This window comes from Paramormyrops kingsleyae, chromosome 7, assembly GCF_048594095.1.
Source record: "Paramormyrops kingsleyae isolate MSU_618 chromosome 7, PKINGS_0.4, whole genome shotgun sequence".
Taxonomy (NCBI): domain Eukaryota; kingdom Metazoa; phylum Chordata; class Actinopteri; order Osteoglossiformes; family Mormyridae; genus Paramormyrops; species Paramormyrops kingsleyae.
The window spans coordinates 27,853,452-27,866,643 of record NC_132803.1 but is presented as its reverse complement, the minus strand read 5'-3'; the positions used below and the strand labels follow the sequence as shown (position 1 = coordinate 27,866,643).

Sequence of the window (13,192 nt, the reverse complement as noted above, 5' to 3'; positions counted from 1 at the left end):
TCACACATTTAAAAAACACCCCACAATGTAAATCACGCGGGTTAATGCGGAAAGTGCTCGGTTGCCATGGCGATCGTTGCTTCTTTGGCGTTAAAACTCATTAAACTGCCATTTCGCTTCAGTTTGTTTTCTCATACACTGGGGCTTGTCAATAACTTACATTCAAAAATTTCTGCCCCCTATTGACCATTACATGGCAAGCCTACTGAGAATTTCAGTCTGGGTTCTTACATCCGAGTATATAAAATATCCAAAAACAAAGCCTCGTTTTTCTAAAAATAGCACTACACCTAAAAATGATCACCACTTCAATTTTAAGTATATATTTTTCATCTTAATTCAGTGGCATGTCTGTTTCACATATCAAACAATGAATCCAACGTAGGCCAATCCAAGATCAATCACAGGCATATGTTTAAAATGCCTCCTGGCCTTTTGGTGGGACATTTGCCAATCAAAAACATCTATTCACTCTTTCAGCAGCAACCTTCCAAATGTCACTAACCAGTACCTATGGAATTGTATTTGAGGATATAATGATTCACCTGCTCCATTGTTCTAAACATCTCCCACAAAGCCTTACATTAATACAACATGTGAATGGGACAAAGTAAAATAAAACATTGCAGTACAGAATAGGACTCAATGACCTCTCCTTCTTACCAAAAGAAGCACAGGGACAAATCAAACCTTAGTATTATGGCGCCACCTGATGGACAATAATAGGTGGTTTAACTGAAGCTGCCATATGAAATATCGATAGGGTGAGAAAATAATGTAAGTAGGTTGTACTAAAGTACTAGGTAAAATGTGTACTTGTCGTCAATGATTTTGTTTAATAGTCCATAATGACACATAGGCTAAAAGACAATTTTAGTTAGAATTCATGACTGATTCTTCAATTCAGCACAGAAATAATATTAATAATAATAAATCAATTTTCTGAAACCACTTGTCCTATTCAGGGTCATGGGGGGTCCGGGGCCTGTCCTGGAGGCTACGGGCCCAATGCAGGTAACAACCCAGGACGGGGCACCAACCCATCGCCGAAAATTATACTTTTTTTATTCTTTGCCATGGAAACTCAGGAGACACCTCCCCCATCTTGCTCTCTGTAGGTAAGAGCAAGCTGACTGCAAAGATCTCTATCAATACATCCATTGTTTGTCACTGCTCGTCTTGAGGGTCAAGGGTGGCCCAGAACCTATTCTAGACGCTACTAACGCAAGGCAGGGAACAACCCAGGATAGAACACCAACCCATCACAGGGGCAGACTCACACAAGCACACCTGCAGACAATTTGGTACCACCAATCAGCTTCAGCATTTTTTGGACTGTAGGGGGAAACCAGAGTACCTAAAGGAAACTCAGAGAAAACCCAATCTCCACTCAACCCAGGAGACTCAAACCCAGATCACAGAGGTTTAAGGCAATAGTGCAAACCACTATACTACCCCACCATTGCGATAACTAACTATATCAAATAGTTGATATTCAGAATTCCTAAAATGTTACTGCATAATTTATATGCTCCGGCAAGACTAACAGTCTTCATTCATCAGTTAAGGAGTGATAACAAGCATTCCTACCCTTTCAATAAATCAGTAATCTAAATTGTTATAAATGAAAGAGGATTGGGTATTAAATATACTAAAGTATTTTCATAGTAGACTCAAATACTCGATTATAAGTTTTTGTTTGGTCACAAAACTAACACTAAGCATTCGACCTTTGAATTACACTACAACAAGAATCAGTGTAACTATTTCAACCGGGTATTAATAATGTGCGGTTGGAAAATTGCTACGTAGTATTTCAGTAATTTTACTTCCCATCTACCACTAGATGGCAGACAAACTCCATTCATCCAGCTGGGAAGGACACCATTCGTACCGTTTTGTGTAACACGGGTCTTATTTTGTTCATTCATCATCGACAAAATAATAGATTGAACTCACTTCACCATGACTTTACGGCGGCAAACATTTAAATTTCAGCATCCACAAACTACTCACCACTGCATGAAGAGGCAAATGTGGCAGCTGTGCAAAAGAAGGTTAAAAACATTTTTTTCAGGAACAAAAAAAGGCATTACCCATAGCCTAATCAGCCAAGAGGATAAGGAGGCAAGGGAATTCAGGGCACTTGTCCTTAAAAAGAAAGTGTGTGCAAGAATTTAACCAGTGACATGAACCTTCTGTCATGAAGAGAATCTAGGACCATATACCAGATTCCTGCACAACCTCATCCATTACAAGCAAATGCTTTTATGTTGAAAGGAAGAACTATGAGCAGTATAAAAGAGACTCAAGCCCAGCTGCCAGTTTTACACATGGCTGATCTTAATCAAAGGAAACGAATCACTACACAGTAACCAATTACGAATTAATTCACAATCTATTTTATTAAACTTTTTGAGAGATTTAAGGTTGACAGCATAAAAAGAAAAAACAATAAATTGAAAGAGAAAAACCCAACCAACACTCAGAAGCCAGATTCCTTCATGCCAGCTCCTCCTCACCCTCCTCCTCAAACTCCCCTTCCTCCTCAGCAGTGGCATCCTGATACTGCTGATACTCAGATACCAGGTCATTCATGTTGCTCTCCGCCTCAGTGAACTCCATCTCATCCATTCCCTCGCCGGTGTACCAGTGCAAGAAGGCTTTGCGCCTGAACATGGCGGTGAACTGCTCGGAGATGCGCTTGAAGAGCTCCTGGATGGCCGTGCTGTTGCCGATGAAGGTGGCAGCCATCTTTAGGCCACGAGGTGGGATGTCGCAGACAGCCGTCTTCACGTTATTGGGGATCCACTCCACAAAGTAGCTGCTGTTCTTGTTCTGCACATTCAGCATCTGCTCATCCACCTCCTTCATGGACATGCGTCCACGGAAGACCGCGGCCACAGTCAGGTACCGACCGTGACGTGGGTCACAGGCCGCCATCATGTTCTTGGCATCGAACATCTGCTGGGTGAGCTCAGGTACGGTGAGGGCACGGTACTGCTGGCTCCCCCTGCTGGTGAGGGGAGCAAACCCAGGCATGAAGAAATGCAAACGGGGGAATGGGACCATATTGACAGCAAGCTTCCGCAAGTCAGCGTTCAGCTGGCCAGGGAAACGCAGGCAGGTGGTGACGCCACTCATGGTGGCCGACACCAGGTGGTTGAGATCCCCATAGGTGGGCGTGGTCAGCTTCAGTGTGCGGAAGCAGATGTCGTAGAGCGCCTCGTTGTCGATGCAGTAGGTCTCGTCAGTGTTCTCCACTAGCTGGTGCACGGACAGAGTGGCGTTGTAGGGCTCGACGACAGTGTCCGACACTTTGGGGGAGGGCACCACGCTGAAGGTGTTCATGATGCGGTCGGGGTACTCCTCACGGATCTTGCTGATCAGCAGCGTTCCCATGCCGGAGCCTGTGCCCCCACCCAGGGAGTGGGTGAGCTGGAAGCCCTGGAGACAATCGCAGCTCTCTGCCTCCTTCCTCACCACATCCAGAACTGAATCCACCAGCTCTGCTCCCTCAGTGTAGTGACCCTTGGCCCAGTTGTTGCCGGCACCACTCTGACCTGTTAAGCAGCAGGTACAGGATAACTTAATGGTGTTAAGCTTCTCGCATGCATGCACATGGACGCCAAGAAACTTAGCATGTGGCATATTTGTAACTGAGACTAGGGGTGGGCAACTGAAATTACCATGGTAATTTTCACTTCTTGGATGGTCAGCCAACCATCTTCGCAAACCGTTAAAGTCCAACTGGGGTCGCGGGGGGGGGGGGGGGTACCGGAGCCTATCCCGGGAACAATGGGCGCAGGCGGGAACCAACCCAGGGCAGTCGCCAACGCAGAAAGGATCTGGGACTGAACCCAAGACCTTCTTGCTGTGAGGCAGCAGCGCCACCACACCACCCTACTTCTTTGATGGTGACGGTATATTATATCACGATATTACTTCTTTCCAAGTTTTGATAATATATTAAGTATATGGAATGTATCATTTTTCAATTGGGAGACATGGAAGACTATTAATGACATTTACTTTGCAAAAAGCCTGAAGATCTTGATATTAACTTTCATGTGCTCCAACAAAACTGAACCAGTTCCAAATAACTGATCTGCCCCCTTTTTTGGAACAAGAGTCTCCTCATCTGTTGACGCCTTGGGTGGTACAGACATTCCACTCATGTCTTTTTTATTCCTCTTTCCCAAACTTTAACTCTATTAGCCTATACCAAGCTTAAGAAGCTACAATTGGCACAAAGTCACCACACGGCGGCAGTTGTGCCTTTTACCACGCACTTTGTATGATGTGGTTGGTAGATATAAATATAACTTTTTAATCTGATACTGTATATATATGCAACCAAGTTATTTTTGTTTAACGTGTATAATTATGCAAAAGTTGTATAATTGTACATTTTATTAATTTTTTATTAATTCCTGAGTGTAGTCTCCTCCAACTTTTGTGTAAATGTATTGGTGCTGGGCTCCACTGTCCCCCCCACTCCCACCCCCGAGGCGCACAACCACACCGGTAATGACAATGGTACCGTTGTACCGCCCACCCCTAACTCAGACCGCGTTCAACTCACCGAAGACGAAGTTGTCAGGTCTGAATACCTGCCCAAAGGGTCCGGACCGAACAGAATCCATTGTGCCCGGCTCCAGATCCACAAGGACGGCACGGGGGACATACTTTCCCCCTGAAACATAAGGGCAGGCGATGGGCAATACAGACAGGCAAAGTAATGCCAGAAATCCCCCTCCATTTGCCCCCGTAAAGAGCAGCGGCGCGGCGGCCACTCACCGGTGGCCTCGTTGTAATACACATTGATCCTCTCTAGCTGGAGATCGCTGTCGCCGTGGTAAGTGCCGGTGGGGTCTATGCCGTGCTCATCGCTGATCACCTCCCAAAACTGCGGACACAGAATAGCCACTTCATCAGTCCGACACGGCAACGGAGCGACCCGGGCTCATCCCGGCTAAAGGGCAAAGCCGCGCTCCGGTCGCCATGACAGCCAGCAACAAGCGGCTGAACAGCCCAGTACACAGCGGTCACCCAACTGTCCGGCGAGATTAAAGCGCTTTAATAAGCGTCCGAACTAGTGCTTCACAAGCATCCTACTTACGCAAGCAGACTCGCCAGCAATGAAGGAAACGGCTGCACGGCCAATAAACAATTAACTTTTTTAGTCTTTTGACTTTTTGTAATTAGGTTGAAACCCGATTAAGGGAGATAAAACTCATATTATAATTATTCAACTGTTTTTGCGGGCTTTATCAACAAACCTTGGCTCCAATTTGGTTTCCACACTGACCAGCCTGTAGATGGACAATCTCCCTCATTTTCAATAGAAAACGGAATTAAGCTTCACTTTAAACTCGCGTTAGACAGACCGCTAGCTCAGCCACAAGCCCGTTCACAGCGAAGCGAATGCACTTCTGTAACGGATTAATCGCCGGGGCTCATATACCGGTCTCGTGAGATTGCCGGTGACGACAACAAAATGTAACTGGTTCATTATTCTGTCAGTCACACAGCTTCAAATATCATTGGCTACGCACACTGCCTGTTCTGGACACTCCACACTGGAGTTGAAAGAATTGACAGGGATCGTGATGCTATTGGTGTTGCCTCGGCAGCGCCAGTAGACAACATTGGCATGGACATGAAACGTTCACCGGCATTCCTGAAACCTTATACGCACGCTAAATTACTGTGCTACATGCAAACACCAGTGGTGACTTCTTTACAACGCAATTCACACAATAGTTGCCTGGCGTTACGCAGTTGCCTAGAAATACTCGTATTGTCCTGTCGGGACTTGCCTGCTCCAACCCACTTGAACGTAGTTAGGATCATCATAATTATAGAAAGTACACTTTTGTTGGGCTACCCTGAGTATATTGTGACTCTGCTACATGTTGATAATGATAGTTACTATGAGTATGACTGGATATACTGTACGACAAAGTATCATGAATAAATAGCTTGTCACATTTGCCATTCCAAATGAGTATTTATTAGTTATTATCTACATTCATATACATATTGAACACAATTGTCGCTTTATTTTATACAGCTAGACATTTTTTTTGTATTAGCACGCTGTGGTTTTGTAAAGCACATGGCGCGATACTTTAAGATAATTTCGGGGGGTTCAGCCACGTAGTTTTTCTGCGTGCCTACTTAGCTGGACTCTGTATAGTAAAGTCATGTTAAAAAGCTATTAAGTTTCACCCCTCATTGTGTTACCTAGGATTTTTACACGAAGCAAGAAATCACACGTAATTTTTTATTTTCTTTTTGCCAATTTTTCATTGTTTGCGAAGAGTTTCTCCAGAGCTCTAATAAAGGATAAATAAATAAATTCATTCTATATGCTGGAACTTCATCCAGTCTCCCGCTGAAAACAACAAATAAAAATGTCACTTTAGAAATTATGAGGACATTAGCAGCGTTTTAGCGGCATGCTTTTGATCTGCATCTTATACAGTAGTATGAGTCTGACAGGGACCTACACAGTCACCTGATAAAGACTCAACGGAACAGCGTCGTTGCCAAGCTGTTTGTTTGCTTGTAAGGGGCGGGGACGTGGCACGGTTACACTACGCACAGATGAAAGCACACATTCAGTTCAATAAATACGATGCTTTTTGCCAGATTTAGATTTCCTGTGTAAATATGTGGGAATTAATAATGTGTGTGTCTTTATTCTAAATATCAGTCTACCCAGCTAACAAGCGACGCCACCGTGACGTTTTTGGACGTCCGATTTTGGTCTGCCAGGTAACGTTTCATTCACAACGTTAAGCGGACGTCCGATTTTAGTCCGCCAGGTAACGTTTCATTCACAACGTTAGGCGGACGTCCGATTTTAGTCTTTGAATCCTTGAAATAAATGTATTTGATCGTTTTCCTGACAGCTATCTTTTTACACAGAGCCACTATACACAGTTTATTTTTTTCACTGCTGACAGTTTGGATCAGGAGTTGGCTATTGTAAAATGTACGTGCATGCGGTGATATTTGTATAGCTTTATCTGCACCCTTCTGGCAGTGCGGCCATTGCAGTCGTCTCACGCACACTAGGACAAGTTGTCCGACTTGGCTGCAGTGAGTTTATATTCCACCCCTGCAGCCGCAGGCAGATCTCGCTCCATGTCACATCAGCCGCATACAACCCAAATCGAACGCACCCAATTTCACACACCACACCCGATAATTCACACGCCGAGAAGCGATAAAGCTCGCGAGACGAGGCTCAGGCCAATACCTCTGCTTAGCCCATACATCTGTTTTGACCTAGCAACCTATGCTACCCCGGGGTCCGTGGGTTACGAGACGACCCGCGCATCACTACCGCTTGGCGCTTTCGTGACTTGTCACGTGACGTAACCTTATCAAAGAACTTAATAAAATATGAAAATAGATATTCCCAAATATTTAATATAGGCTATAGGGAATTGCACGCGACGTACATGGATTTTTTATTTAATTTTGTTTTTAATGACCCGCCCCGCAAATAAAGTGACAATTTCTTTACCCGCCCCAACCCGACCTGCGGGTTACCGCGGGGTCCGCGGGTTACGAGACGACCCGCGCATCACTAGTGTGCGATACTACAAAATTTGGTATCGATGCGATACCAAGTAAACACAGGGAAAGTATCGCCGATACGATAGCCTATTCGTTTTCCCCATTTAGAGGCCACCTCCTGAACACACATCTGTCTCTTTCGACCCGCACTCTTTTACTTGCTTTTATCACCCCTCGTTTATTCCCCATATACTATGGAGGGCTAAGAGTGCCAAAATTAAATAAATAAATACACCAATAATTAATTAATTAAATGTGCCATGAATTGTTTAAAATGGGAAATATAAAGATAAATTATTACTTAAATATGTCATGAATTATTTAAAATGGGAAATAAAAATATCGTTAATTAAATGTGCCATGAATTATTATCTACCATTAGAAATAAAATCATTATTAATTAATTACATGTCATTTACAATTATTTCACTATTTATTTAATTTTGGCACTTTCACCACATCATGAATTAATTTTATCTGTCAGTGTGACCCATCAAAGTCAGTAGGCGGGACAAACAATGATCTATCTGGATCTTGTGCAGCCGATTGTTTTGGTCTGAAGCTGTGTCATTTCCAACATGGCGCTACCAATCATGGACCAGGCCCAATACTGCGCATGTATTCACATTTTGCGGTAGACCGTGATTCAGGGCATGGATTTCGTGTATCATTATTCATGGGTCACGTATTGTGAGATGGGTCATTGATGTTTATATTTATAGTTCAGCCGTCACTTTATTGTGGTATTTAAACCATATTGTTTTGCCGATTGTAATATTTGCATCTGTGTGCGCGTTGCTATTAGTGCCTGACAGTAATCTTACATAAAGTTTTTCCCAATGGTATTGCTGAATAGATGCCTTTTCTTTAGAAATTGTAATAAAATTGAGGTGTATATCAATCTTGTGTACCCATATTGCTTATCAAGGGGCTGTGATATATGTACAGCATTTTCTAAAAAAAAAAAAAGTTACTCCAAAATAATAGTTAAGAACTTTTATTTGCACAGCATAAACAATGTTTATGTTGTGCGGTTTGGCCCAAGATAAAACAATCGGTCGTCTGTCAGAAACAAATATAATTTGCTTCATTTAGCACCACAAGACACAGCTGCAATACTGTAACTGACACGAGTGTGTAGTAATTACACTGATACATATAAAAAAAGAAATGACTAAGGAGAAAAAAAGCAGGCTTAGTTTAAGTAACTTCACAGCACATCGAACTGGGTAACATTAAAGTAATGTCACCTTTGACTGTAAAATTGATGGCCATACCCTGTATTTAAGTCGCTCCTTCTGAAGCACATTTGGCATTAAAGGCCTAATGCGAAATAAAATGTTTTAAAGTCGAAGGACTCCATCATTATCCTGTTAATTCTCTTTCCTCTCTGTCGACATTATCACCAAAAATCAACAAACGATGAAATGTGACGCGATGCCACAAAGAAGTCGCAAGCGTGCGCATACGTAGTAGCTCAATTAAGGCCGTTGCGAAATTCTTCTTCTTCTTGATTATTATAGGTAGCAATGTAAAAACAAATACTGCCATCTATTGTCTCGGAGTATGTTGACGGGTCCCGTACCGATCCATTATCTGGGATCTATTTGTTTTGACTTACTGTACAGGGTAACCAATCAGATGTTACTCTCGGTTGACGACCCGCAGTGACCCGCCTACTGACTTTGATGGGTCACACTGACAGATAAAATTAATTCATGATGTGGTGAAAGCGCCAAAAGTGCCAAAATTAAATAAATAGTGAAATAATTGTAAATGACACATGTAATTAATTAATAATGATTTTATTTCTAATGGTAGATATAATTCATGGCACATTTAATTAACGATATTTTTATTTCCCATTTTAAATAATTCATGACACATTTAAGTAATAATTTATCTTTATATTTCCCATTTTAAACAATTCATGACACATTTAATTAATTAATTATTGGTGTATTTATTTATTTAATTTTGGCACTCTTAGCCCTCCATAATTCACGTCAATACATTTTAATATGACTTTCTACTGGGCCAGTTTTCACTACAAAACTTGAGGAATCACAGCATTTTCTTGCAGAAATGCATCTCTAGTTTATATGTATGTATGTATAAACAAAGGGCACAAATTGAGTTTGATTTGTTGCATATGCTTCACCAAATCTGACCCATCTCATGTAAAAGTATATACTATAGGCATCCTGGAAGTGGTTCAATAGAACTGCAATAGATAACCTCTTGTTTAAGGATATTGCAATGTGGGGCCATTTTTATGTAGCCTATTTATTTTGTCTCTTTTATGTTAGACTGTAAAGTTCTCTACATATTGACACATTTTCAGGAGAAAATGAGTACTGAGAAGGTAAGTTATTTTTCATTTACTTGCAAAAGTTATTTTGAAAGGCAAAGCTATTAGAAACATTAAAGTTTATTAAATTTTATTCTTATGAATTAATTACTACTATAACTAAACTTGCATCTTAAGTGGTAGTAATGTTATTTTTTTTCAGAGACAAATATTCAGGTCTGTTTCCTTCAAAACCATACACAAGAAACGACAGTAGAATCGGATTTGGGAAAGAGTGTCTCGATCACATAAAAAAACCCACTTTGAGCACACTTCAGATGGAAGAGATGACTTTGTTGACTGTGGAAGCAACCATGATGTTGATGGTGAACTAGGTCAAGGACAGCTGGATTTGTTTCAGGACCCAGACATGCTTACTGCAAATTCTGACAGTAGTACCTTAGAAACTGCTTCTTGTCGTGATTTTCCTTCTCAAGATCAAGTTAATAATGCTGCAGATGTGAGCGATTCAGAATCAGAAAGTGAAGGACGTTATTCAGGCAGTAGTTCTCTGAGGGAAGAATTAACCAGATGGGTGGCTATGTTTAATGTGAAGCACAATGCAGTTGACTCTCTTCTGAAAGTACCGGTAAAACATGGACATTCTGATCTGCCTACCACCGCAAGAACATTAATGGGAGACACACAGACAATTCAAATACAAAATGTGTCAGGGGTAGAATATGTTAAGTTTGATGTCAGACAAAGAATCCTAGATCATTTGCAGTCCTACCCTTCAGCCATGCTAAAGGCCTTGAATGCTTTGGAAATTTCTTTAAATGTGGATGGGCTACCACTGTTTAAAAGCAACAACCGAGCACTCTGGCCAGTTTTGTGCTCTATTGATCTTGACCCAGTGTCTGTCTTTCCATTATCACTTGCAGTGGCTTCATCAAAACCTACATCTATGGACTTCATTAGTGATACGGTTCATGATCTGGCTAATTTATTAGAAACTGGAATCGAGTTGGAAGGGAGAAATCTAGCAGTACACATTACGTGCATTATTTGTGATGACCCAGCAAAGGCCATGGTGAAATGTGTAAAGCAGTACTCTGGTTATTATGGCTGTGATAGATGTACACAAAGGGGAAGATGGCTTGGTAGAATGATTTATCAGGAGGTGACAAATCTGACGCTGCGGACTGATCTGACTTTCAGAGAACAAAACGTATGCAGAACATCATCAAGAGGAAAAGATTTCCCCTTTCTGGAATCTTCCAATTGACATGATCAGGTGTTTTCCTGTTGACCACATGCATCAGTGTTGTCTAGGAGTTATGAGAAAATTGCTGTTCCTGTGGACAAGAGGCCATTCCACAGTAAGACTATCTCCTGTGCAGATAAAAGAAGTTCGTCATAGATTAAATCAGCTAAGGAGTGCTATGCCAAGATGTTTTGCAAGGAAGCCACGTGGTTTGGAAGAACTTGAAAGATGGAAAACAACAGAATTTCGCCAGTTCGCTTTGTACACAGGAAAGGTGGTTCTTAAAGGAATTCTTCCAGACCAGTTGTTTGAGCATTTCTTGGCCTTTAGCGTAGCTCTATGCATGCTTGTCTCCTCAAAACTCGCTCAACGCTAAAGTTCGTATGTGCAAGAATTACTTGTGTTTTTTGTGGAACAAGGGCGATTTTTATATGGGGAAGGCTTCTTGGCGTACAATGTCCACTCTTTGATTCACATCATGGAAGATGCAAAAGAATTTGGATGTTTGGATAGTCACAGTGCCTTTCGTTTTGAGAACTATCTACAGGAGCTTAAAAAACTAATTAGCTCTGGAAGACGTCCTCTTACTCAAGTCATGAAAAGAATTGAGGAGAGCAGAGTTTTAATTCAAACCAAAAGCAGACAAACTAATGAAGATGCAGTTGGTCTAAAGTATCCCAACAACACATTCATGCTAAAAGAAACATCTTGTTGTGAAGTGGTTTCAGTTGTTTCTGAGAGGAAGAACAGTGGAAGAATGCTCCAGTATAGAGTCTATGAACAGGTCGAGCCGTTATTTCTCAGCCCTTGTGACTCTCGTTTGATTGGAGTGTACAGAGGGCATGTGAGAAACACACGAATGAAAATTGTATCTGAAGATTGCTTGGAACAGAGGACAATCATTATTGAAGAGAATCATGGATCTAGATTTGTGCTTGCCATTCTACATAATCTCTGATTCTTGGTAAATGTGCTTTAATTGCTTTTAACAAACAATTCTATCACTGAAAAGTTGTTAGATGCATTTTATTTTTTAATTTTAGGTTGATCAGCGTTTTGCAGTTGTTCACTTTCTGAGGGAAAATTCGGTTGATGTAATACCATCGTCTTGGCTGGAAAAAGTAAATGGGGTAAAACATGAAAAAGGACAGATACAAAGAAAACCAAGTGTAACAAACCCTGCATAACTCTGATTAGCTTGTCAAAAGAAATTCAAAAGTCACTGCAAAGTTTTCATTGAAGAGCATAAGGCTGTTATTTCCTAATTAGTGAAACTTTATCTTGCGGATATCCCACTAGGTACTATGAGTTCTTCTTTGGACAGGGGAAGTTCACAAGGTACTAGAATTGTATTTTTAAAAATTTCATATTGAAAATGAATCACGTTTATATAATTCTATTTATATGATGATACTGTCACAGAGAAAGAGCATGGAGCTGCACTGCCTGCTCCCCCCGAATGTAAGTGTTTAATTACATAGTATACACAGTATAATTATTTGAGGAATAAAGGAAAATAGGGACCAGTGCCTTGTGGGGAGAGTACAGTTTGAAGGGGAGGAAAGGGAAAAGATCCTTTGAGGTGTTGGAGCTATACAATGTGATTTTATGTAAGTATATATAACCCTAGAAATAATAAATAATAATAAAGACCTAAAAAACAGACATATAAAGACCCTGTAGACATGAGTCATGCAATCAAATGAGATAACTTTGACATGACATGTTTTAAGCAAAACTGAAGTATACTTATGATCAGACAAAACAGGAAATAGATCTTACATATTTACATCAGGTGACGTGTGTGTGTGTGTGTGTGTGTGTGTGTGGGTTCGAGTACCACGTCTGGCACTACTGTCATTGGGTCCCTGAGCATGAGGCTTAACTCCAGCTTGCCTCAGGGAGACTGTCCCTGAATTTAGAAAATGGAAGTCGCTCTGGATAAGAGCATCTGCTAAATGCTGTAAATGTAAATGATTATCTTAACACTGAATAGTTACATACTGTAAATGTCATTAAGACATAGGTGTGTTCTTACAGTA

The 13,192-nt window shown here is 41.3% G+C and overlaps 1 protein-coding gene and 1 long non-coding RNA gene across 3 annotated transcripts; one reads left to right on the top strand and one right to left on the bottom strand.

Annotated features, from left to right (window-relative positions):
• Positions 1-2,386: 2,386 nt before the first annotated feature.
• Positions 2,387-5,449, bottom strand: zgc:55461 (beta-tubulin family protein). Its single transcript, XM_023797375.2, has 4 exons — positions 5,283-5,449; positions 4,801-4,909; positions 4,586-4,696; positions 2,387-3,563 (listed from the first exon to the last, which is right to left on the bottom strand). Exons 1-4 carry the CDS (start codon positions 5,337-5,339, stop codon positions 2,503-2,505), a joined length of 1,338 nt encoding a protein of 445 aa, XP_023653143.1. The 5' UTR covers positions 5,340-5,449; the 3' UTR covers positions 2,387-2,502.
• Positions 5,450-6,619: 1,170 nt separating this feature from the next.
• On the top strand, positions 6,620-12,611 carry LOC111836269 (uncharacterized). Of its 2 annotated transcripts, XR_011992260.1 has the most exons (5): positions 6,620-6,783; positions 9,903-9,958; positions 12,194-12,280; positions 12,450-12,488; positions 12,573-12,611. It is a non-coding gene; the product is annotated as an uncharacterized lncRNA (long non-coding RNA). The 2 variants fall into 2 exon arrangements; XR_011992259.1 differs by lacking the exon at positions 9,903-9,958.
• Positions 12,612-13,192: the final 581 nt, after the last annotated feature.

Bases quoted from the DNA above. Each gene is read 5' to 3' on its own strand.
- zgc:55461 (XM_023797375.2), bottom strand. From the start codon at position 5,339: ATGAGGGAGATTGTCCATCTACAGGCTGGTCAGTGTGGAAACCAAATT. The intron at 4,910-5,282 runs GTTTGTTGATAA...CTGTGTCCGCAG, and splicing joins GAAACCAAATTGGAGCCAAG to TTTTGGGAGGTGATCAGCGA. The intron at 4,697-4,800 runs GTGAGTGGCCGC...CTTATGTTTCAG, and splicing joins GTATTACAACGAGGCCACCG to GGGGAAAGTATGTCCCCCGT.